Consider the following 27,287-nt stretch of genomic DNA (forward strand, 5'->3'; position numbering starts at 1 on the left):
CAAACCTTCTTATACAATTTATACAATACAACTAAAGTCAATTATCTTTTTGACAATTTTAGAATTAATATTTTTTGTTTTTAGATCTGTTCCATGGTTTATGCTTCTGATGAGCGGCTATAAGGCCACGAAACGCGTCAAACCTTAGACTTTACTATCATTCTACCATGGACCAATTTATATTCTCTATGGTTTTATTCATGTTTATAATCGTTCAGTATATGAATTATGTTTATTCCTTTTAAAAACTTTTTCCCCCCATTTTCTTATATATTTTTTTGTTTAGATTTAGTTTTGTTTTTCATTTACCTATGTTTATAAAAATGTATCCATTGTCTGTTCTATAATGGTTTCAATGATTGCGGACTACTATGTAACTTCTGTTGTAAATGATCAAATGCTTTTGAAGGTTATATACCCATTTCGTTGTATGTTAATTATACAACATGAATAAACAGTATTTCCCAGTCTCTTGACTTACTTTTGTGCTGCCGTGTGCTTCATATAAAGTCCCACCACTTGCTCTGAATTTTAAAAAGTGAGTACACCCCTAAGTGAAAATGTCCAAAATTGGGCCCAAAGTGTCAATATTTTGTTTCGCCACCATTATTTTCCAGTACTGCCTTAACCCTCTTGGGCATGGAGTTCACCAGAGCTTCACAGGTTGTCACTGGAGTCCTCTTCCACTCCTCCATGATGACATCACAGAGCTGGTGGATGTTGGCGACCTTGTTAGAAACTGTATAAAGCAGTGGCCTCCCAAAGACACCAACAATGACACCAATGATGGGGCACTATTCCTCCCACTGACACTAGAGATGCACTGAAATTTCTTTCTCGTACATCACGGGACACAGAGACTTAGTAATTACTGGTGGGTTATAGGGTATCACTAGGTGATTGGACTCTGGCACACCCTAGACAGGAAGTCCAATCCCCGATATAACCCCTCCCCATACTGGAAGTACCTCAGTTTTTTCTCCAGTGTCTTAGGTCTTGGTCACAAGTAAAGATGTGCTGTGCTGAGCTCCGCTGGAATATCCTAACTGGGGCCAGCTATGCAACCGGATCCATTCAAAGTGTATTTTCCAGACTGAATTGGACGGTACCCGGGCCTTGTGTCCGAAGAAACAAGGTTTTACCTGTAATGTTTCTCTTTTTAGAGAGCTGGACCCTGGGATCCAGTATTTGTTTTTTTTTTCAGCCATATTCCTGGCAGGGTGCTTTCAGGCCCAGAACTGCGGATACCCCTATTCAAGGGGGCCCCAGTCTGAAGGTTTTTTAGTAACGGAGCCCACCGTGAGAGGTGAAGATTGGGTCTGTTATTCAGACCCTGCAGCTGGATAAGGTAAGGGAGACTCCTCAAGAATTTTTCTAGTAGGTTTTCTCCTTTTAAGTAAATGTATGCTATGCCTATAGTCGCCACCGGGGGCTGCCAAGAGCACATACCTTTTCATGCCTGATCTGTCTGCTTGGTGTCCACGCTCTATGCTCCTCCAGCCATGCTCCAGGAAGGATGAAGGTAAGGTGTTTTTTTCCTTCTGGGATTCTCCCTCCACGGATTAGGGGGCTGAGACAGGCCTGGGCAGAGAGCGGTAATATACACCACCACCTGCCGCCTTTCCGTCCCATCCACCACCTGCCCCGGACCAATCCAGCAAGAATTTGCACCAACATTGTCTCATCCTGAGAAGCTGAAGAGGGCCCTACTCCGCTAGATTCCTTTAGAAGTGGAATCATCAGTTTCCTCCCGATCCTCTGAGGGGGATTCCTCTCCTTTATCCCAGAGTTCCTCACTCTGAGGGTCCTGGGTGACAGAGGGGGGCCTAGTGCGTTTTCTTCCACTGAGTGAAGATGCGATTAAGGCCACTTATCTTTCCTCTAAACCGTTTATGGTTGAGGAAAAAAAAACTCCTGTGTAATGTACACAGGGGCTGAAGTGCCAGAAGCAGCTTACCAGTTTTGGTGCGCGATGCCATTACTTCTAATGACACCCCAATCGCGCTGAGATTTTACTGCAATTGTCACATGGTAAATCATGCTGCAAACATGGCAAATCTCAACGCTGTCACCCAAAAGAAGCTCTTCCTTTTTGAGCAACAAGCGATTGGGGTGCTATTAAGAAGTAATGGCATTGCAAACGTGTCCCGTGTTTTGCAGCGATTTGAAACCGGCAGATCAGGTGTGAATGGAGCCTGATGAATTCTCAATGCATTTTAATGGAGAATTGTTTTTTTTTTCTGACCAAAAAAGCAGCAAGCAGGATTTTTAACACCACAATGGAAGCGCAATGGACCCATGTGAAGACATACATAGAATTTTTAAAGGGATGCATTTTTTTTTAACCCCTTCTGGACCGCCGCACGCCGATATACATCCTAACTTTGAAGAGGGATAGCTTTGTTATGGCAGCAGCTAGCTGCCATAACCCCAGTATCCTCTTTTTCGGCCGGCGGTCCTGTTTCCGATAATAGTGGTCTCTGCGCTACAAGATCACTTTTTATCGGTGGCGGGAGAGGGTGCCCTCCGCCACTTACCAGAGCAATAGGCAGTGGCGGAGGCGATCGGATCCTCTTGGTTACGGTTTTCGGCCAAGTGCATGCTGCATTTTCCGTACCAAAATTTCCATTCTGTGCACCTCTAACTGACACCAATGATGAGGGATCGTTTACTCCCACTGATGCCAGGACATTTTGTACTCCCAATGGCCACAGTCCAGCCTCCCTAAAGTCTGAAGGACAGTAAACTGGCTATTTGTTTAGAAAGTTTGGAGACCCCTAGTGTAAAGGAACAACTCTGTCACCCTAGGACTTGAACGGGAGAGTTAGGCAGTGCTACCATGGCTCAACGCAAAGCATTATAAGCTGTGTAATCGTCCGTTTTTTACCGCCCTCTGGCCATCCATGTGAACAATGGTCTTGGAGTTCTGTAGACCAACCGTCCTGATGCTAACAGTACATTTTGCTTTAACATCTGCATTATATTCACGAAATGCGGTCGGTGAGAAAGAAGCGAGAGGTTGAGCGTTAATTACGTCGTCCTTGCATGTCGGGAACATGCGCAAAATCATGCTCTTTCCCAACACACACAGAAACGCACTGCCCTTTAGCAGATGTGGTGGTGCAATAAATTGCTACTGGCACCTATGCGGCAGGTTTTTTGGAATAGAGGCAGGTCCTTCTTTACGCGTAGAGCAGCCTATTGGAATGAATTGGCTGCCTCTCAATGTTTCGCACAGGAACAACCTGGAAATGCGCACGCGTGCTCATACACACCTGTAGATGTGAATCAGGCCTCAATCTTGATGTATGTTGGCATCAGGATTTGATCTATTGTATAATTTCTTGATGCGTCCCGTCGGCTGAAAAGACAAGATTTCAGTGTTAGTGTTGTGAACTTTGAAAATGTAATTTCTCTAGAATGCTTATAGATGAATAATGGCTTGTTTCAAAGCGCTTTTAGTGCTTGTTCCAGATTTTGTGCATGATCTGGGCACAGATTCACTTTGCATGTCTCGTTACCTTCATCCTAGCACTTTCAGCACCCATTTCCCAGCCACCAGCTTAAGTTTTACTCCTTACTTCCTGGCATCCTTGGCACAGGATATGGGGGGAATTCCCTGCAGTGGACTCACAGCCAAGAATCAATATGCTGCTGTGTAAAGTGGGGAAGATGTACAATCTAAGAGGTTTAATTTATCTGTGTCACCATATCAGGGAACTTGGGGTAATGTAAGGAAGTGTAGACTGTGTGATCGATAGGAGTATCTGGGCGCCCTCTAGTAATGAGGTGCCTAAACTCGATGGGAACCTCATGGCTCATGTGGCACCTCTGTCCTCTTTCTTTCACGCTATTTTCTCACTCTCTTTTGCTCTCCCAAACTTTCTATTTGCTCTCTCTCCCTGTGGCTCTCTTCTCTCTCAAGTTTTCTCTCTGGCTCGCTCCTTCTTCCTCTTTCCTTTTCTCCCCTCCTCCCTCTTGCTCACTCCTCCCTCTCCCTTGCTCACTCCTTTCTTCCTCTCACTCTGGCTGACTCCCTGTTGCTCTCTTCCCTCTCGAGTTTTCTCTCTGGCTCTCTCCTCCTCCAATTTTTCTCTTTCTCTCCTCCTTCAATTTTTCTCTTTCTCTCCTCCTTCAATTTTTCTCGCTCGCTCCTTCTCCCTCTTTCTCGCTCGCTCCTTCTCCCTCTTTCTCGCTCGCTCCTTCTCCCTCTTTCTCGCTCGCTCCTTCTCCCTCTTTCTCGCTCGCTCCTTCTCCCTCTTTCTCGCTCGCTCCTTCTCCCTCTTTCTCGCTCGCTCCTTCTCCCTCTTTCTCGCTCGCTCCTTCTCCCTCTTTCTCGCTCGCTCCTTCTCCCTCTTTCTCGCTCGCTCCTTTTCCCTCTTTCTCGCTCGCTCCTTTTCCCTCTTTCTCGCTCGCTCCTTTTCCCTCTTTCTCGCTCGCTCCTTTTCCCTCTTTCTCGCTCGCTCCTTTTCACTCTTTTTTGCTCGCTCCTTCCCTCCCTCTCTGGCTCGCTCCTCCTTCCTCTCTCTGGCTTGCTCCTTCTCCCTCTATCCTTCTCTTCTTCTTCTCTCTGGCTCGCTCCTTTTTCTTCTCGCACACTTGCTATTTCTAGGGACCTGTGGACTGAACCACTTAGCGGTGGAGGACCAACAAATCATCAGTACTTGATGTGTCAGATTCCAGGAGGATCTTTTATGCCAGTTTTACTAGAAAACTTCTAGTTGGGAAGGAACAAAATTGGGAGTTAAGGCTGGGAGATTTTCACTGTTCTGCCCACTCACCAGTAGAATTTCCTTTTTGAAATGCGTTTTCTAACATTCATTAAAAATTTTTAATAGCCAGTGGGGTCAACTTGACAATCTCTTGTTTAACCATGGTGTACTGTAGAGGAGTATTAAAGAAAGAAGGAAAACACTTCTTTATTAACATTTTAATTGTGAATATTATTTTAATTTGGGAAAAAATTTACTTATTGTAATAAACATGTGATTCCAAAATTAAACATTGAATTTGAAACCTTGGCATGGCAATTGACCAAGTTTTTGAGGGTTTCATACAAAGCTTGTACCATAATTGGTACTGTTGGATGCTCTGACAATTTTTCTGAATTTTGGTAGAAATTGTTGAACGACTGGTGTATGGACAGATTTAGACTGTCCAAGACATATAGAGAAACCGGGGTAAACTCAGCCTACTAGGTTTTAGCTAGAACTAAAATTCCACTTCCAGGCACACTCGCCTATAAATCTGATATTTGCAAATATTGGGTTGGCTCAGCCCACAGGTACCAACTAAAAACTTGAAATAGTGGTTTTAGTAGGAGTTGGCCTTTAAGGCCCACCATTCGGTCAGCTTGCATAATCCAGTTTGCTAATAAACCATGAATCTCCTTTTTTTTTTTTTTTCCTAATTAGAGAAAAATCTGCCGTGGCTGTCGTTTTCTTTCGGCACCCACGCACTTTTCTTTTACAAACTCTTAAAATTTTATTTTTAACTTTTTTTGTACTGTATTTCTGAGTCAGAGAGTTTTAAACCTTTTTCTTTTTTGCTGTCTCAGTTATTCTGGAAAATAATTGTAAAAAAGAAAAAAAAAAAATTGTGCGGGGCGTGGTGTGAAGGTTTTGTTACTTGAGTATCTTGTGGTGTCTTGCATGACTCTTACAACTCTTTAATTTTTGACCTGGTTAGTGGAAATTGTAAACACGAGCGCGCGGTACAGAGCCTAGGGCGGGAAGATGCTGTTTGACATTTTCAGAATGTTTTAGTGGGGCCACTTCCGAGAACGAGGTGTAGGCTTATGTAGAAACTGATTGATACCGCCCTTCATTCATTAAAACTTTTTGATTCTCTTGGCTCATTTTCACCGTGATGAAGAGCTGCGTAATGGGAGTAAGGTCACAAGGTCTCCTTGGAAATATACTGTTCACTCGAATAGTGAACAAGATACGGTGTAGGAAGGCAGCATACGGGCAATTGTGTAGGAAGCCAGAATGGAATGTTCAAAATTAACTGTTAAAGAAGATGTATCAAAAATTCCTAAAATCTCATATTCACTTTAACACGTCAATTATAATTTTTTATTTTTATTCTATACTGAATTTTTGCATAACTGAGGTCAGTTCAGTATTTGGAAATTTGCAGCTTTCATTTAAAAAATACCTGGTCATCCTGCTACGAATGTCCTTGCCCAAGCTCTTCCTGTTATAGGGTGACAACGCTCTGTCCCTGTCCCCATCCCCCAGTTGTGCTCCTGTGTTGTCACCTTATCACATAGGCTTTCACTGGAGATTAGTGTCTATTTCAACATGCACTATATTGTCAAAAGTATTGGGGCACTTGAACTTTAATGGCATCCCAGTCTTAGTCTGTAGGGTTGAATATTGAGTTGGCCCACCCTTTTGCAGCTATAACAGCTTCAACTCTTCTGGGAAGGCCGTCCACAAGATTTAGGAGTGTGTCCATGGGAATAGGCAGTCTCCTCTCTAATTCATCCCAAAGTTGTTGGGGTTGAGGTCAGGACTCTGCGTAGGCCAGTCAAATTCTTCCACCCCAAACTCGCTCATCCATGGCTTTATGGACCTTGCTTTGTGCACTGGTCCAAATCATTTGGTGGAGGGGGGATTATGGTGAGGGGGTTGTTTTTTAGGGGTTGGGCTTGGCCCCTTAGTTCCAGTGAAGGGAAGTCTTAAGGTGTCAGCATTCCAAGACATTTTGGACAATTTCATGTTCCCAACTTTGTGGGAACAGTTTGGGGATGGCCCCTTCCTGTTCCAACATGACTGCGAACCAGTGCACAAAGCAAGGTCCATAAAGACATGGATGAGCGAGTTTGGGGTGGAGGTTAGGCAAGGACTCTCTGTGCATTGTGCCTGAATGAATAAAGTTACCAATGTTTGAATTGTCTTTGTAGTGCAGCTGGTATTTTCCTTTTAGATCTGTGTAGTCTAAAGCAGGGGTCTCCAAACTTTTTTAAACAAAGGGTCAGTGTACTGGCCTTCAGACTTTGGGAGGGGGTACAGACTGTGGTCAATGGGAGTAGCAAAGGTCCCAACATCAGTGGGGAAAAAATAATGCCCCGTCATTTGCTTTAGTGAGAGTGATTGTGCTTCATCATTGGTGTCACTGGGAAGAATTGTGCCCCATCGTTGGTGTCATTGGGCCCAATTGTTCATGTCATTGGGAGAAATATTGTCACATTGTTGGTGTCATTGAGAGAAATTGTGCCCAAATTGTTCCCGTCATTGGTATTAGTGGGAAGAATTGTGCCTCATCGTTGGTGTCATTGGGTTCTATTGTTGGTCTCATTGGGAGAAATATTGTCACATTGTTGGTGTCATTGAGAGAAATTGTGCCCCATCATTGGTATCAGTGGGAAGAATTGTGCCCCTTTATCGGTGTCAGTGGGGGGACTTATGGCCCCAAGGGCTGCATAAAAGCAAGCAAAGTGCCGCAGTTTGGAGACCACTGGTCTAAAGCAGTGGTCTCCAAACTGTGGCCCTGTGTTTGTCTTTATTTGGCCTTTGGTGTGTTATGCCACCAACTAACACCAATGATAGGGTGCCATTCCCCCTACTGACACCATCAATAGGGCAATATTCATCCCATTAAAACCAATGATGGGCACTGATGCTGGGGCATTTTCTACTCCCACAGGCCATCGTCCGTCCCCCCCCCTCCCTCCGAAGGACAGTTAACCGGCCCCTTGCTTAGAAAGTTTGGAGACCCCAGGTCAAAAGGAACAAGTCCCTACTAGCATTTAGCATCCACCCTCCATATGGTTGACCCAATTCAGGGCTTGGAAGCAGCCTGCCCCTTATTTTTGCTAAGGGGTAGGCTGCTCCTCCTCTATCCAGAACCCCCCCAAAAATGTTTTCCTTCACATACACTTTAAATAAAAGGGGAGATTGGACCTTCGCAGTGAGTGATGGGATGAAAACCTGTTTTCAGCAGGCAGTTCAGGGAGTGATGGTATAAGCTTCATTTGTTCCTGATGATCCCATTTCTCATTGCAGAATTTAGCTGTTATATCATGGATGCAAGCAAAAGAGTTGAGCCAGCCGTGTCCTCACAAACACTACAACAGCGAGCCAACCCAGATCGCAGCCTCGCCACTACCATCTATGTGCCCGAGCAAGGGGGATACCAAGAGAAGTTCCTGAAGCATGTGGAAGAGAAGTACAAGTGTGAAAAGTGCCGGCTAGTCCTCTGCAACCCCCGGCAGACAGAATGTGGGCACCGCTTCTGTGAGACCTGTATGAATTCGCTGCTAAGGTAAGGTCTGCCTGAAATATGAGACAGCTTTAAATCAAATTATACTCAGCGGAGTTATAAAGAGGGAGTCCCGCAAATTATTATTTTTTTTTAAAGTCAACAGATACAAATACTGTAGGTACTGACTTTTAAAATAATGACGCTCACCTGTCTCGGGGTCCAGCGATGTCAGCACCCGAGGCCGAACCGTCCCTCGGTCCTTGGATGCTGCCGCCGCCGCCATCATCAGTAAGGGAATCAAAAAGTGAAGCCTCGCGGCTTCACTTCCCGATTCCCTACTGCGCATGCGCGAGTCACGCTGCACAATCAGAATGCTCCTTGCTGTCTGTGGGACCCGTGTGTCCCAGCAGACAGCGCGGCGGGACGTGAAGAGGTGTAGACTCCCATGGGAGTCTATGCCGAGAAGTGGGTGCAAATACCTGTCTTAGAGGGGTATCTGCACCCCCTCCCCCCTGAAAGGTGCCAAATGTGACACAGGAGGGGGGGGAGGGTTCCAAAAAGTGGAGGTTCGATTTTTTTTTTTTTTTTGTGAACCTCGGCTTTAAAGCAAACCATTTAGTAACTTTACAAGTCTACATAAATGAATTCCTCACATCTCACAATATACAGCAACAGTGTTATTTTCCAAAAAGCTCCTCCTTTTTATTAAAAAGCCGTCCTTGAGCTCCAGTCGGGTGGCTTTGCCTCAGAAGAGATGATGTCATCAGTCATTTGCCAGCAGGAGCAAGCATTTACTCTGTCTCCTCTCCCACAGCGATTAGACTGCAACATTATACACTATATTGCCAAACGTATTGGGACGCCTTTTACACGCACATGAACTTTGCCATCCCAGTCTTAGTCTGTAGGGTTCAATATTGAGTTGGTCCACCCTTTGCAGCTATAACAGCTTCAACTCTTCTGGGAAGGCTGTCCACAAGGTTTAGGAGTGTGTCTATGGGAATGTTTGACCAGTCTTCCAGAAGCCCATTTGTGAGGTCAGGCACTGATGTTGGACGAGAAGGCCTGGCTCGCATTCTCCGCTCTAACTAATTGCAATGGTGTTATGTCAGGTTGAAGTCAGGCCAGTCAACCCCAAACTCGCTCATCCATGTACTTATGGACATGCTTTGTGCACTGGTGCGCGGTTATGTTGGAACAGGAAGGGGCCATCCTCAAACTGTTCACCCAAAGTAGGCAGATGTCCCAATACTTTTGACAATATATTGTATCTTTTGTAGCAAATCACAGAAGACACCAGTGTGTACATGATTGTGTCATCTCTGAGTCAATTACACACTGCCTATCATGCATACACACCTGATGCTAGATCCACTTTAACCATTTGCCGAGTGCCCCACGCAGATATACTGCGGCACGGCGGCCTCTCTGCGCTGGATGACATATCTTATACGAAAACCACACTGCCAGGTAGGGGACATGCGCCTGCCGCCCCGACTGTGCTGTGATTTGTTACAGTACAAGCTGATCAGCGGGTGCCGGCCAATGATTGATCACCAGAACCCGCTGATCAGCTCTGTCTGTCTGAACACTGACAGGCGATCTTGCTGTTTTTTTTTTTTTTAATTCCCCGCAGTGAAAAAAACAGCAAGATTGCTTAGTACATTACACACACATTTTTAGGCACACATGTAACCCCCTGATTTCCCCTTGATGTCAACCCCTTCCCCAACCAGTGCCATTAGTACAGTGACAGTGTATAGTATTAGTATTAGCACTGATCACTGTATCAGTGTCACTGGTGATGTCAGTGTACCCCCTTCCCCCTTGCCAGCATCAATTAGTGTCAGATTGCCCGCTACACTATCACAGTCCCACTATAAGTCGCTGATCACCGCCTTTGAAAGAAAAAAAAATATTCCAGTATCTATAACTTTTAGGCAAACCGAATAATATACACTTATTGGGATTTTCGTTTACATGTAGCAGAATACATTTTGCCCCAAATTCATGAAGAAATTCGATTTTATAATTTTTTTTTATTGGATATGTTTTATAGCCAAAAAAAATTAATATAAATAAATATATATATATATATATATATATATATATATATATATATATATATATATATATATATATATATATATATATATATATATATTGAGATTATATATCTAATTTTTTTTTCTGTTTTCCTATTTAAAAAAAAAAAAAACAGTTGTGATCAAATACCACCAAAAGAAAGCTCTCTTGTGTAAAAAACATTCTAATTTTATTTGGGTCAGTGTTGCATGACCACGCAATTACCAGTTAATGTAGAGCAGCGCAAATAAAATACCCTGGTCATGAAGGGGGTAAAACCTTCCTGAAGTGAAGTGGTTAATCACCTAATTTTAATCCTCTGTATTCTTCTAATGATGTAAAGTGTTTCTAAACCCAAGAACAACAATGTAATGTGTGATATCTTATAAAATCTTAGTTGTGGTGGCTGCATTAGTTTTCTTTATTCGGGCTCAGTACGTTTCCTGAAAATATGGCCAGATGTAGCCCTTTGCTTGCTTTTATCCAGCTCTTGGGGCGCTATTTTCATCCACTGATACTAACAATGGGGCGCTGACACCAATGAAGAGGCAGAATTTCTCCTAATAACACCCAACGATGGGGCAGAATTTTTCCCAATGACACCAAAAACGGGCCATTGTTTATTCCCACCAATGTGGGGAACTCTTTTACTACCAACGGCCATAGTCCAGCCCATCCTAAGTCTGAAGGACATTAAACTGACCCTTTGTTTAGAAAGTTTGGAGACCCCTGCTCTTATGTATTCTTTATCTCTTGTCTGTTTTCAGCTCTCCAAGTCCACAATGCATGGCATGTGAAGAAATAATCATTAAAGACAAGGTAAATCATCTCTTATGTGGGGGACTCAGATGGTAGGAGGAGGACTTTGATGTTAGGGGACTCTGATGGGGACTGACTCATGTTATTGGGGGGGGGGGGGGGATTTGAAAGAGACTGACTCTCCTATAAAGGGGGATTACTTTGATGGGGACTGTGATGAAAGGGGGGTCTGATGGGGATTAACTCCTATAAAGGGGAACTCTGATGTACTTTGGTGGGGACTGTCAAGTAAGGGGGGGGGTTACTTTGATGGGGGCTGACTCATGTAAAGGAGGGACTTTGATGGGGACTGACTCTCATGTAATGGGGAGGGGGGGGGGTTCGTTGATGGCGACTAAGGGGGGTTTCATTTGATGGGGTGTCTGATGGGGACCCTGATGTAGGATGGGGACTGGAATTTGTATTTGTCCATCTATGATTGGTCCGTGAAAGGAACAGACTGAAGAGCTCATCTATCTGGCACTCTGCTCTTTCCTCCTATCTACGTGCACAGTGCACTGCAGAACTACTGATTCCTTGTGTTGCTTCTCTCTCCCTCCATTTTGAGCTCTGCTGTACTGATATTGGATCAAATTCAATTACTTATACGCCTTTCATAAAAAAAGATTAAAAATAAGATTTTGGTATGTGGTGTTGAATACAGATATTTGTGTCTTTTATATCTTCCTGGAGTTCAGCTTGAACAGATGTACAAAAATAGTGGTGATAGTTATGGCCAAAACCTGTAATGTATAGATTAAGAAAAAAGAGGGGAATCAGACCATATAGGCCAAACAAGGAGTACATCAGCATACCTAAAAGCATAAAGTTTTATTATACAAAAGGCTAAAGAAAAAAAACTTACACCATATATGCATAGTTATAGTTAAAAACAATTACATATTTTGCTTAGTGTTGAGGCAGCTGCATATATCCTATATATTAATATACAGCAAAGTATATTAACATGCTTTACAGGTTCCAATGCTGATTGGAGGCCTTCATGTGTCAACGTATTTCGCTAGAGTTGGCTTCCTCAGGACACACAAAAGAACAATACAGTAAAGTTGTCTATAAAGAAAAAATGACACTCAAATATCTGTAAATCAATGTCCAACATATGTATGCATTTATTGTATGGGGCCTACCTCAGCTCCAAAGTACCAACGTGCAGAAATCTCCCTAGGTGGGCATTGGAGTAAAAGGAGAAGCCAGAGAGATGGAAGGGGCCAAAGATGGAAACCCCTCATAAAAAAATGATGACGTCTTATAGCCACATCAGGCATGATGCTATCCGGACAATCATATAAACGCTGCAGGGTTGATAAAATTGTCTGGATAGCATCATGCCCGTATGGCTGTATGACGTCATAATCTTTTTAACTAGGTACACCAGTGTCTGGCTCTGGGGGTTCCCATCTTTTGTCCCCTTCCCTCTCTCTGGCTGCTCATTTTACTCTGGTGCCCGCCAAGGGAGCTTTCTGTGCTTTAGTGCTGAGTTATGTCTCATACAATAAATGCACATGTACGTTGGACATTGATTAACAGAGATTTCTTTGCGTGTCATTCTTTATTTATAGACGACTACTGTATTGTTCTTTCATGTGTCCTGAGGAAGCTAATTCTAGTGAAATGCGTTGACACATGAAGGCCTCTAATTGGCATTAGATCCTGTAAAGCATGTTAATACACATTGCTGTGTGTATGTATGTATTTATGTGTGTGTGTGTGTGTATATATATATATTCTAATATTACGGTTGGCTCAACCCCAAGCACAATATGTAATTGTTTTTAACTATTATTATGCATATATGGTATTTGGCTTTTTAACTTTTTGTATAATAAAACTTTATGCTTTTACACATGTTGATGTACTCCTTGTTTAGCCTCTATAGTCCGATTTCCCTTTTTTTTTTCTTCTTCTTCTTTTTGAATAGATGTAATGGTCCATGAAGCAGCTTCTGTTAGCCCAAGTAGCCTTATTTAGACTATACAGGTAGCGATAAACAACCAGTGACAGATTTGATTCCTTCACTTACCAAGAGCTCATTCAACACAAAGAAAGCGATCAAATTGGTTGCATTGCATTTTTCCCCTTGGATCAATTGTTTCTTTATTGACGAAAACAGTTGGATGGTCCATTTAGCGCAGCTAATTTGTGATAGACGGGATTCCATCATCGAAGCGCTGCATCGATCGCATTGCTGGGCATTTGGCCACATGTTGCTTAGCTTTTCCATAGGAAGCTTTTAAGCTGTGTCTTTAATTGGCCAAACGCTGTGTAGGTTTAGCGTCTCTGATGTTTTTTGACCTCGTGTGACCCTGTAAAACGGAGAGCGGCGTAACCGTTTTTTCCTTGAGGTCGCCATTTGACCTGGAAGTGGGGCTGGAGCGTTGGCGTTTGTGATCTGCGCAGCAATTAGTGCGATTGTGAGGCGCGTGGTTGTTTGGTTGTCATGCTGATCAGCTCAGCCTTAATGGCCTGTCCCTAATTGACTTGTCCTTCTTGTATTTTCTGTTGTCGAGCAATTTTAAAAGTGAATTGATCGACCTGGCTGTCTTGTAGGCGACTGGACAGCCGTAAGAATTCAACGAGCCTGTAATCTTCTTTTTTTTTTTTTTTTTTTTATTAAAGGGGAAACACCAGGCAGGTGGCAAACCTGTGGAAAGTTAAATTACTTGTTTCATCTGCCAAAGTACTGTTTATCCAGTCTTGTGATTTACTTACTACTTCGCTGCTCGAGTAGGTGAGAAGTAGCAGGGACCGGCCGGGATTCGATCCATGAAGGGGCAACCTGGTTGTACCCAAGTCGATCCATCCATTGATAGACTGGGTACAGCCAGCCTGTCAGATTACTTTACATGCGATTACTGCTGGTAGCTATAGCCACTAGCAGTAATCGTTGAGTTCCGCAAGCAGGGAAGACCTCATCAATGCTGACTGTGTTGATGGGAAAATCCAAATTTTTTTTTCCTGCAACCCATAGTTGTTAGAGCCTGGGGACATGCTATAGAAGAGACGTTCCAAGACTAATGACGTGTCACATGAGATCACTATGCTATTAGAACCACTTTACAAACCAGTGTTCTCACGCATGCTGTTGCTCCAATGGCCAAACAGGTTCTGAAGGACCCTCAGCCTACAAGTTGGGCAACAGGATGCCATCTATCCAGTCAGGAGGGGACAAATCCCAGGAGCCAGCTGGCCAAAGTTCCTTAAAACTGCCTTCATAAGGGTGGTGACATTCATACACCAGATTCCAGTGGGAAGAACCACCAGATTGGTGCGACTGGGGATGACGGTTGTATGCAAACAGCAGCGGCGGTGGCTCAGCCTGTATGAAGTAATGACAGGCTAAGAGGAGCCATCGCTGCTCACCTGTATCTGCACAGCCAGTGGTTGCCCTGGAAGATGTCATCTCTGACGAAACACATTGGGCAGAGTTATGCGAACTCATCACATACTGGAGGTGTTCCCAGATTCTGAATTTGGTCAGCTTAGATGCTTAATATGGTGCAGCTGTACTTCTTGTACATGCGAGTGCAATTGATGTGATATAATATAGGGCTTTATCAAATTTACACTATGTGGAGCATGGGTCTCCTTTTCTTTTTTTCTCTTTCAACTTCCATGGAGGTGCGAATTGAAAAATTAACATTTGGTGGTGTCCCCGGTTGGTGGTTCATGACCTCAACCTGATAGAATACCTTTGGGATGAACTAGAGTGGAGATTGCGAGCCAGGCCTTCTTGTCCAACATCAGTGCCTGACCTCACAAATGCGCTTCTGGAAAAATGGTCAAAAATGCCCATAGACACACTCCTAAACCTTGTGGACAATCTTCCCAGAAGAGTTGAAGCTGTTATAGCTGCAAAGGGTGGGGCAACTCAATATGGAACCCTACGGACTAAGACTGGGATGGCAAAGTTCATGTGCGTGTGTAAAGGCAGGCGTCCCAATACTGTACTTTTAGTATTATAGTGTGTCTAATCGAAAGAGGACTAAAATTGGGAACTGGACAGACTGGATCCTGAATGCCATAATAATTGGTCAACCCTGATAGATCAATCAATCAATGATCCAATTGATAGATGAAATCATCTGTCACTATCTGTATGGGAGCCATCTGTGCCTTTGGAAGGTGTTTGCCTCTGGATATTCCTCCCAACGTCATGTTTCTGTCTTGTATGCATCTTGCTTATCTCTTAGATGTGAGATGCAGAATACAGCTTACATGTAGTGAGTAGTGATGTCATAGCCTGTTATGATGACATCACTTGTATTTACATAGCAGTGATGACTTGTCACGAGATGGAGGAGGAGCAATAAGAGATGATTGTTTCATGATGGAATGTAATAGGCCGTAATTTGTCGCGGAGGATCACCACCTCTATGAACCTTTCTCGGTTTCCAGTTGTAATTTGTGTATCTCAGAACAGTGTACCGCGTGTCATTTCTTCCTCTCTCTAGTAGAATTTAGTGGTGGCTGGCGCCAATGTGGGAGGCTCTGGATGGAAAATACTGCTCATTCAATCTCTAAGCGGAGAAGTATAATTACATGGCAAGTGTTAACTCTTCCATCACTGCAGCTCTTCATTATTAATATCAAAGTTCTGAAGTAGAACAGGCATTGGAAGCTACATGATGACAAACATGGCTAGAAGAGCGATGGAGAAGAGTGAGCGTTTGGAAATGGGGATGGAAGTGGAATGAGAAATGCTAATAAAAGTGGCCTGGAGATATAAATGGAAAGAACAAATAAATACATTACAAGAAGCAATCTAGATAGAGGAGAGCTGAGAAGATCAAAGAGAAGGGGAGGAAATGAGAACAAGAAAAGGGCAAATTGAATTGAGAGAAACAGTAACTTGGGAGCAGGGATTAAGGACGACTTTGCACTAGAAGTAGTACAAAGTGGCATCAAGGAAACTGCAAAGGCTAATTCTGGGGACCTGAATCCTAGCTAGGGTGGTGCAGTAACTAGAAGGAGATGGTGCTATGGTCTAGAACATGAGTCTCCAAACTTTCTAAACAAAGAGCCAGATTACTGTCCATCAGACTTTAGGAGGGCCAGACTGTGGCCAGTTGGAGAAGAAAGCGCCCTGGTGCCAGTGGTGGCAGGGTGAAGTAAAAAAAATGATATAACCCTGGTCAGTATGGGGAGGAATAGTGCCCCATCATTGCTATTAGTGGGAGGATTAGTGCCTCATCATTGGTGTCAGTGGGAGGAATAGTGCCCCCTATTGGTGTTAGTGGGAGGGTTAGTGCCTCATCATTGGTGTCAGTGGGAGGAATGGTGCCCGACCATTGGTGTCAGTGGGAAAAATGGTGCCCCATTGTTGGTGGGAGGACTAGTGCCCTATTGTTGTGGCAGTGGAAGTAGTAGTGCCCTTTCATTGCTTTCAATAGAAGGAAACATTCCCCATCATTGGTGTCAGTGTGAGGAACAGTGCCCCAAGGGCCACATACAGGCATGCAAAAGGCCACATTTGACCACCACTGGTCTAGAAGAAAGTCAGCTGAATCAAGGGACTGTTGAATCTAGGGACAGTGGTTGTTGATGGGGTCTAAGGACTAAGAGATGATGTTGATGAGGGTCTAGAGTCCAAGAAATGTTGTTGATGGGGGTCCAGGGACCAAGAGATGTTGATGGTGGTTCAGAGACCAAGAGATGTTGATGGGGGTCCAGGGACCAGGAGAGATTATTGTGTCCAGGGACCACTAGAGGTTGGTGCTGGCATCTGTGGGATGTGAGAGATTGGTGCTGGTGTCTAGTGAATGTGAGAAATTGGTACTGGCTTCTAGGGACATTGAAATTTAAGTGCTAACATATGTGGGACATAGAGAGGTGGATAATAGTGAAACGGGAACTGAGGGATCCTGGTACATTATAGGATTTAGGAAAAGCCACTGCTTGGCTTTAGAGTCTTTAAGAGGCTTGTTTTGGACTCAAGACTTTGAAGGATATTCATTCTTGGGTTTGGGATTTGGAAAAGGCCCGTGCTCACGTCCCAAAGCTGAGAGAGGCTGGTTCTGGGTTCAGCATAGATGGGGGAGGGTGCTGTTGCAGTCTGCCTTCTTCAACAAAACCATGCTGTGGTTAAGGAACCTAGAGATACTATTGTCAAGTACCATAAATAGAAATGACTTGTGTTGGGTCTGTCATGGAGCTGAGTGATCTTGCAACCAGTAGATACCAGGACTGATAGTCTAGAACAGTGATGGAGAACCTTGGCACCCCAGATGTTTTGGAACTACATTTCCCATGATGCTCATGCACTCTGCAGTGTAGTGGAGCATCATGGGAAATGTAGTTCCAAAACATCTGGAGTGCCAAGGTTCGCCATCACTGGTCTAGAAAGAAGAACGTCAAAGCTGTTGTGGATGAAATTGATGAGGAGAAACTAAGATGTATAAACCTATAGCTAGAGCTGGAATCAAAGTGTTAGGGAAGTACAAGATGAACTCAACAAGTTTTAGAAGGGTTTCACGAAAATCTTTGGGTGTAAAATCTAAAATCGAATGGTCTACTTGACTTTTGACAAACCACCATGTTGACCACTATGAAAGACCTAATATTCAGAATTTTCCCAGCAACTGTGAACAAACATTGCAATTGATCAGTGGGAGGTACAGTAAGACTGGAATTTGGGGGAATTATGAAATGACAAATACGACTGTGACGCAAGAATGGAAGTTGGGTGAAGTACAGTTCAATATGGTGGGAATTTGATAAGCGAGAAAGCTTAACGTGAACACCCGGGGAGTGGCGACAGCCTTGCAATCCAGAGGTCACATCTTCAGCATTGTTTCTTTGAAATGAGCAGGGTTGACAAGGTTTGGAAAGTCCCAAGCATGAAACAGGATGCATGTTTACAGGATATTTCTGTCGAAATCTGATCTCAGCTCCTTGGATGGGGTTGTGCGTGCCTGTAGGCGCCTTCACCTCAGAAGAGACTGGAGCCAGATATTTAAATGCAGAAGTTTGGGGACTTATTTAGAGCGGTCTGAGCTATTCGTAACAACCAGTCGGATTTCCCTTTCATTTTCCCACAGCAGGTTTGGAAGTTAAGGGCAAATCCTAGTTGGTTTCTCTGGGCACCAAATAGATCTTCTTCAAAACGTGGGCTATATTTAAGCAACTAGCGAAAACAATAAAGATGATTAAAGCCGAATGCCAGGCAAATCGCTAAATACACAGATGAAATGCCAATAAAAGAGCAGTTTTACTTGACATACTTTGTATTTCTGTCCTTCCAGTTCTGAAATTTGCACCACTCTGCCATACGGGGCAGCTCTATCTGGCAGGACAGGAGACCTGTTTTTTTCTCTGCTACAATTAGGTAACACTTAGCCCTTGTACACACGGTCGGAGAATCCGTCGGAATGTGTCCTATCGGACCATGTCATCGGATAATCCGACTGTGTGTGGTATGCATCGGATTGATTCCGTCGGAAATATCCATCGGACCCAATTTTCCAACATGTTGGAAATATTTCCCGACCAACTGGGCCGGTCGGACATACTCCGATCATGTGTAGAGAATTTTGATCGGACCAAGTGCCACGCATGCTCAGATCAAATTCCTATATCAAAGCTATTGGCTACTAGCCTGAATGTAGTCCCATCGTAACGAAATTACGTCATCACGTTCTGAAAGATCGGATTTTTCGCCAACTTTGTCCGACCGTGTGTATGCAACAGTTTCGGACAATATCCGATGGACAAAATCCGACGGATTTGGTTGTGGAAATCTCCGACCGTGTGTACAGGGGCTTAGGTGTCTCCACCAGCCTGTGACAGGATCGTGAAGGAGAAGCGGCAGTCTGGTCATTTTTCTGTCACTCTGTCCTCTTCTCCTATCGGCATCTAATGTAGCTTGTTGGTGTGCTGCCACACGATCATCTCCTTGTGTTGCTTCTCTTATCCCCAGTCTGAGCTTTGCTGTACAGGTGCTGCAAAAGTCAAATCTGGTTACGTAGACTGCATTTCACACTGAACTTCAAGATGAAAATCATCTTTTGAAGTGGGTCCCCCTCCCCACTGCAAGGGTTAACTGCTTGTTCTGCCTAGGGAATGATGAATATGGTGATATATTTGCCTTATTCCTCACTCCCTCAGCAGCCAGCACACCACTCCTCCACTGTCCGATGCTCGGGAATGTTGGTGGACCCTCGATCTCAATCTACAATTCTTTTGAATGAATGATGGCATCTGATTAGAGGTGACAACAAAAAAATGAATAAATTGCCACCCGAGGTGCAATACGTTAGTCAACCCTTGGCCTTGCAAGCATGAAAGAAAACCTTCAGCGTGGGAAATGGGTTGGCTGCCAGTGTTGACCTTCTTCAAAAAATTACCAGCTGCCTGGCTATTATAGCAGAGGCTTTGGCTTAAGGCTGGGTTCACACTTGTGCGATGCCAGACATCACATGTAATTCGCAGCGCACTGCTGTTCACATTACATGCAATGTCTGTGCGGGTGCGATGTCAGCCATACAGATAGTATGGCTGATATCGCACCGCATTCGGTCCAAACACGCAAAGGACCCTTTTTTCTGTTCGGACCAGAATCGGATCGCATGTGTGTTCACACATATGCGATCCGATTCATGTCCGAACTGTCAGTTCGCAGTGCGATATGTGAGCTGAAATGGGGGTGTCGTTAACATATAATGACACTCCCCATCAGATCGCATATGGCAGTGTGAACTGCCGTGCGTGTCAAGTGCGATGCGGGAACCCGCAGTTGATTCGCAGGGTTCTCGCATCGCAGCAGTGTGAACCCAGCCTTAGGCTGGGTTCACATAGCAGCGATGCGGGAACGCCGCGAATCCGCTGCGGGTTCCCGCATCGCATGCCTCCCAGCGGCAGTTCACACTGCCCTATGCGAACGGCTGGGAGTGTCAGTGAAAAGTTAATGACACCCCCAGCAGTGCGATCTGCAAACTCGGACAGGAATCGGATCGCATGGTGTGAACACCCATGCGATCCGATTCTGCGAGTTTGGGCCGGGTGCGATGCGAATTCAGCCATACTATCTGTATGGCTGAACTCGCATCGCACAGAGATCGCATGTGATTTGCAATGCAGTGCGGTGCGTATCACATCCGATTCTCGTCACCGCTGCAGTGTGAACCCAGCCTCAAAGCCAAACAATAGAGCAAGTGAAGCTGCAGCTGTTGACCTTCACACTTGTTTGGGGTCACTGACGCATTTAAACCAAGGAAAGTAGGTTATATGGTTTTCAATGGCATAGTTCACACCAGTGCTTGCAGTTAAAAAAAAATAAAAAAAAAGTAGAACGTGCTTCATTTTCCCTGCACTGGACTGTACTGTAACACTGTGAAACGCATCAAAAACGTACTGGAACGCACCAAAAAAAAAAAAAAAACACTGGAACACACGTGCCCTTATTTAAGGTTAAGAAAAAAGTGCACCAAAAACACACTGGAACCTACCAAAAAACACGGCAAAACCGCGCATGCAGAAAAGCAGTCGCATCGTTACTGAGTTTCTATGGTGTGAACTGGCCCTGAAAGTGTTTTGGTTTGACCTCCTATTTCCCTCCCTTCTAGATTGTAAGCTCCAACGAGCCGGACCCTCTGATTCCTCCTGTATTGATTTGTATTGTGAGTGTACTGTCTGCCCTCATGTTGTAAAGCGCTGCGCAAACTGTTGCCACTATATAAATCCTGTATAATATTCTATGGTTTTGGTAAGAGTAAGGGATGACAAAAAGGCACTCCAGATCTGTTCCAGGAGCGTTTCTGCATGCACGTTTTTGGTGCGTTTCCAGATGCATTCAAGCTGTTTTTTTTTTTTCACTGCACTTGGAGTCCAGTGCGTTTTTGATGCATTTTACCACATTCCGGTGCAGTGCAGGAAAAATGCAGCATGTTCTACTTTTTTTTTTTCTGGAACTGACTGCACTGATGTGAATTATGCCATTGGAAATCATATAACCTACTTTCAATGCTTTTTTGATGCAGAAAAAAAATGCACTGGACTGCATGTGGTGTGTAAGAGACTGTGTAAGGTATGGACAGCCTTACGCTTTTCAGGACCAGTCGCATCACTTGAGACACCCTGTTGGAGCAAGGAATAAGACCCCTTTCACACTGGGGCGTTTTTCAGGTGCTTTAGCGTTAAAAAAAACACCTGCTTGAAAGAAGCCTCATCTGCAATCCCAAACTGAAAACCCGAGTGCTTTCACACTGAGATCCCTTTCACACTGGGGCATTTTTCAGGCGCTTTAGCCTTAAAAAAAGTGCCTGTAAAGCGCCTGAAAGAAGCCGCAACTGCAATCCCAATGTGAAAGCCCGAGTGCTCTCACACTGAGGCGCTGCGCTGGCAGGGCGTCAAAAAAAGTCCTGCAAGCAGCTTCTTTGCAGCGCTTTTGGAGCGGTGAATACATGGCTTCTAAAGCGCCCCTTCCCATTGAAATCAATGGGAAGCACCTGCAAAAACGACTGAAAAGCACCTGCAAAGTGCTTTTGGCAGCAGCGCTTTGTGGGTGCTTTTAACCCTTTATTTGGCCACTAGCAGGGGTTAAAAGCACCCCACTAGCGCTCGAAAAATGCTGGTAAAGCGTCACTAGTTTAAGCGGCGCTTTACGAGCATTTTTCGGGCGCTGGCGGTGTGAAAGGGCTCTTAAAGCACTTGGGCTTTCACATTGGGATTGCAGATGACGCTTCTTTCAAGCGCTTTACAGGCGCTTTTTTTTAACGCTAAAATGCCTGAAAAAACGCCCCAGTGTGAAAGGGGTCTTGGATAATTATTACCTCTTATTCTGCTAGCTATAGGCAAAAAAAATTAGCATTTTAGTTCTTGAAAAAAATCGGGTCAGGGGAAAGAATTTACTTTCTTGTGCCCGGAGTTGGACTTTAAGTCTTTAATAACCTGAATAAAAAATTTACTTAAAAGCCTGTTCCTTCCATAAAGTACTCTAAACAGGTCTGAATGCGGGGACACGCTTCCTAAATTAATCCTCAATTTCCCTTAAGTGAATTAGTTCTGGGCAGAGACTGGAGCGGGGCTCCCTCCCCGAGCGCTAAACGCATCACAGCCGGGGATAAGGATTTATGTTCCCGGCTTATAAAATGTAAATCAGTTTGCAATAAACGGATCTCTTGAATTGCAGGTGTTTAAGGATAACTGTTGTCGGCGGGAAGTGTTGGCTCTTCAGATGTACTGCAGGAATGATACTCGAGGCTGCAAGGAACAGATCACACTAGGAAATCTACTGGTGAGATATGAATTCTCTCTCTATTATTATTATTACTATTATTTTTTTTATTTTTTTTTTGTAAGTCGCAGTTGGCGAATGCGCAGAGCTGCTGGATGGCGCTCGTAAAAGAGGAGCCATTTACCGTATATACTCGAGTATAGGCCGACCCGAATATAAGCCGAGGCCCCCAATTTACCCCCAAAAAACTGGAAAACTTATTGACTCGTGTATAAGCCGAGGGTGAGACATGGCTGTCCATCCCTGTGTGTCCGTCCATCCCTGTGTGTGTGTGTCCATCCATCCATCCATCCCTGTGTGTGTGTCCGTCCATCCATCCCTGTGTGTGTGTCCATCCATCCATCCATCCCTGTGTGTGTGTGTGTATCCATCCATCCATCCATCCATCCCTGTGTGTGTGTGTGTGTGTGTGTGTATCCATCCATCCATCCCTGTGTGTGTGTGTGTGTGTGTGTGTGTGTGTGTGTGTGTCCATCCATCCATCCCTGTGTGTGTGTCCGTGCAGCCTTGTGTGTGTGTCCAGCCTACCTGTGTCCCGAGCCTCCGTCCCGAGCCTCCGTCCCGAGCCTCCTCCGTCCCGTGCCTCCTCCGTCCCGAGCCTCCTCCGTCCCGTGCCTCCTCCGTCCCGAGCCTCCTCCGTCCCGAGCCTCCTCCGTCCCGTGCCTCCTCCGTCCCGTGCCTCCTCCGTCCCGTGCCTCCTCCGTCCCGTGCCTCCTCCGTCCCGTGTCGTGCCGATGGATCGCCGCTCTTCTCGCCGGCCATTCTACAATTCAAAAGCCGCGCCTCCGCCTCCGCCTGTGATAGGCGGAACACTCAATTTCCCAGCAGCCTGTGTTCCGCCTATCACGGACATCCTCTCATCGTCGTCCGTAGTATGAGAATGAGCGGATGTCCGTGATAGGCGGAACACTGACTGCTGGGAAATTCAGTGTTCCGCCTATCACAGGCGGAGGCGGAGAAGGAGGCGCGGCTTTTGAATTTTAATGTCCGCCGTCTGTCTGCTCGATACGCTGATCGAGCAGTCAGACAGCGGTGACTCGAGTATAAGCCGAGGGGGCACTTTCAGCCTCAAAAAAGAGGCTGAAAATCTCGGCTTATACTCGAGTATATACGGTAATTCCTGGCTTGAACCCACAATAAGAGGTTCACATCTATGCGGTTGCAGTTGATGCATTTTTCATGCAATTTTTTTTTTTCCACTTTAAAAACACTGTGTATAGCTGGTTACTAATGAGCGGGCTGGGAAGCCTGCCGCCACGTCTTTAACCACTTCAATACCGGGCGCTTTAGCCCCTTCCTGCCCAGGACAATTTTTAGCTTTCGGCGCTGTCGCACTTTGAATGACATTTGCACGATCATACAATGCTGTACCCGAACTAAATTTTTTGCATTTTTCTTCCCACAAATAGAACTTTTTTTTGGTGGTATTTTATCACCACTGGGGTTTTTATTTTTTTCTAAACAAACTAAAAAAAGACCGACATTTAAAAAAAAAAAAAACTGATGAGCAATGATAGGTGGCACTGATGGGCACTGATAGATGGCACTGGATAGGCAGCACTGGCTAGGAGCTACTGATGGGCATTACTGAGTGGCATCTGAAGGACACTGACAGGCATTACTGATGGGGCACTGATTGGCACATTTATGGGCACTGACAGGCGTTCTTTATGGTGCACAGGCTGGCAGCTGATGGGCAGTGATTGGCAGCTGATGCGCACCTCTGATAGGGGTTGCACTGACCTTCAACCTGCTGATTATCAGCACAGACCCCCCTCTGACACGGAGAGCCGCCAATTGCCAATGTCATATTGCTATATGGCGGGCGGCAATTGGTTAACGGCATCGGGGGTCCCTTCCAAATCCATACCAGACCTGAAGGGCTTGGTATGGATTTGGAGGGGATCCTCACGCCAAAATAGAAAAAAAAAGGAATGGGGATCCCCCCCCCCAATTTATACCAAACCCTTATCTGAGCATGCAGCCCGGCAGGTCAGCAAAGAAGGGGGGGAGCGTGAGCCCCCCCTGAACCATACCAGGCACATGCCCTCAACATGGGACAGGTTGATTTGGGGCGGAGGGGAGGGCTCTGCCCCTCTCACCCCAAAGCACCTTGTCCTCATGTTGATGGGGACAAAGGCCTCTTTCCCACAAGCCTGCACTGTTGTTGTCGGGGGTCTGCAGGCGGGGGGGGGGGGGGTTATTAGAATATAGTAGCCCCTTTTAACAAGGGGGCCCTAGATCATGCAGGCTGCTGAACCAGGAAAAAGAAAAAGCTCCTCACTTGTCGAAGACGAATCGCTGACAGTTATTAAATAGGTAAGGGGCAGGGCCACTGGGTGACTTCACCTGGTGGCACCGCCCCTTGTGACATCATCATTTTATTGGATATATAAGAAATAGGTGTGTAATTCTATTTGCCAAAAGTACAAAAGTTGGATAGGTCCCAAAAGATCGTCTCACTTGCGGTTCTTGAGATTGAAGATGACAGATGATGGGTACAGCCAACACATTTTTGGGGCAACTCCCTTCTCATTGGCCTGTCTCTCCATAGGCTATCCCCTCTTCAGTCTATAATGAATGCTGCTACCAGACTCCTCTGCCTTACCCAACCGCTCAGTGTCTGCCATCCCTCTCCACCAAATCCCTACACTCGCTTCCGATTGCCCACCGCATTAGATTCAAAGTACTAACTACAACATACAAAGCCATTCACAACTCTGCCCTGAGCTACATCACCAATCTTGTCTCCAAATATCACCCAGATTGACCTCTCTGCTCTTCTCAAGACCTCCTGCCCTCAAGCTCCCTTGTCGTCTCCTCCCATGCTCGTCTCCAGGACTTCTCCAGAGTCTCTCCCATCCTCTGGAACTCTCTACCTAAATCTGTCCAGTCTATTTCTATTTCCTCTGGCTGCTTTTAGGCGATCCCTGAAAACCCATCTCTCCAGGGAAGCCTATCACGCCTCCAATTAATCTTTAAATTGCTTCCATCAGCTCATCCCTCCCAGAGTTATAACCTTTTGTACCACCTGCCCCACCCTATTAGATTGTAAGCTCTTATGAGCAGGGTCCTTTTAACCCTCTTGTATTTTATTGTATTATAACTGTATTGTCTCCCTTTTATATTGAAAAGCAATGCCCAAACTGTTGGCACTCTTTAACCACTTCTGGACCACCCACCGTTGTTATACGTCGGTACTTTGATGAGGAATGTTGTTGTTATGGCAGCAGCTAGCTGCCATAGCCCCGGTATCCTCTTCAGCAGGCGGCGCGCTTCAAGATAAGTGGTCTCTGTGGCGGATTAGCCGCAAAATCACTTTTATTGGCAGAGGGAAAGGCCCTCCCCCACCCGCCACGCTCCGGTGCCCTCTGCCTCTTAATGGAGCCAGCGACGGAGGGCTTCTCTCTTGTGTGACATGGAGATGAGTGAGGGGAAGATGGCCCCCGCCCGTCTTCATATCATTGCAGGGCGGAAGGGACGTCAAAATGTCACTTCCGCCCACAGCTCTTAAAGTGCCCTTTTTTTTTATGACTTTTTTTTTATTATTATTGCATTTTAGTGCAAATATGAGATCTGAGGTCTCTTTGACCCCAGATCTCATATTTAAGAGGTCCTGTCATGCTTTTTTTTTTCTATTACAAGGGTTGTTTACATTCCTTGTAATAGGAATAAAAGTGACACCATTTTTTTTTTTAAAGAACAGTGTAATAAAAAAGGTAAAATAAATGAGAAAAAAAAAAAAATTTAAACGCCCCGTCCTGACGAGCTGGCGTGCAGAAGCGAACGCATACGTGAGTAGCGCCCACATATGAAAACTGTGTTTAAACGACATGGGAGGTTTCGCCGCCATTGGTAGAGCAATAATTCTAGCCTTAGAGACCTCTACTGTTGTACTGACCTTTACTGTTGTCTTATTTTTTTTATTTTAAAAAAAAGTGTATTTTTTCCCAAAAAAGTGTGCTTGTAAGACCGCTGTGCAAATACGGTGTGACAAAGTATTGCAACAACCGCTATTTTATTCTCTAGGGTGTTAGAAATTTTTTTTTATGTTTGGGGGTTCTAAGTAATTTTCTAGTAAAAAAAAAACTGTTTTTAACTTGTAAACAACAAATCAAAGAGGCCCTTAAGTGGTTAAATTCTGAATAATAGTAATTGCCTCCCTCTTGCTCGGGGATGAAATGCTGGTCTGTGCAATGTACAGGTATCATTGTACACTGTAGTTGCGTATTGTAAGTTACGTTCTAAGGCAATATACTGCAACGCACACCACCTGCAGGTTATAATATGTTGCAGTAATGCGTGTTGTGATGTGAATGAGCCTTAAAATTTGGGCTTGGAATTATTGACTTAACTCGGCATCTCATTACCATATCCTTTACCTTGCCTCGTATATATACCCAGCCAGTGCTGCCTGACGAATTAATCATTTATTGGCCACATCATTGAGGCTATTGGGTTTCTGCTGATGTATAGCTGCTAAAGCCTTAAAGTTGCAAGCAGTCTTCTATCACTGGTTAAAACACTTTTAGTGTATTAAAAAAAAAAAAAAAAAAAATCATAGAGCTGTTCTTCTTCTCTATGTACAATCATTCTGTCTGAATAGGGGCAAAATCAAATGATGTTAGGCTATTTTCTGCCCGGGTCAAATGTTATTCAGAGTGAAAAAGTGGGGAAAAAATACTGCATTATAGCCACTAGATGGAGCAGATGAGGAAATACTTCACTGTGATTGTGAGCTCCATCTAGTGTCTGTAATGTGGTATTTTCATGAATTGCTCCATTCTTTATGAATCCATAATATTCAACCAGGAGAGAAAGTAGCCTAATAACATTCAGTTTTACCCCTAGCTGCAATCTTTTATTTATTTTATTATTTTTTTAATCAGTATACCTCTGTGCTTTTCCTTTTTTACCTTAAACATGTACATAAATGCATAAT

At 44.6% G+C, this 27,287-nt stretch overlaps 1 protein-coding gene across 4 annotated transcripts in view; it reads left to right on the forward strand.

Annotated features, from left to right (window-relative positions):
- TRAF3 (TNF receptor associated factor 3) overlaps positions 1–27,287 on the forward strand; it is a 124,554-nt gene that overhangs the window by 70,452 nt on the left and 26,815 nt on the right. For all 4 annotated transcript variants that reach the window (XM_077463707.1, XM_077463709.1, XM_077463706.1 and 1 more), the window contains exons 2-4: positions 8,013–8,271; positions 11,064–11,115; positions 22,241–22,345. In XM_077463707.1, the coding sequence (XP_077319833.1) occupies positions 8,013–8,271; positions 11,064–11,115; positions 22,241–22,345 (416 nt within the window). The remainder of the gene's footprint in view (positions 1–8,012; positions 8,272–11,063; positions 11,116–22,240; positions 22,346–27,287) is intronic.

This window comes from Lithobates pipiens, unplaced genomic scaffold, assembly GCF_037356315.1.
Source record: "Lithobates pipiens isolate NorthernLeopardFrog02 unplaced genomic scaffold, aLitPip1_a1.2 Scaffold_30, whole genome shotgun sequence".
Lineage (NCBI taxonomy): Eukaryota > Metazoa > Chordata > Amphibia > Anura > Ranidae > Lithobates > Lithobates pipiens.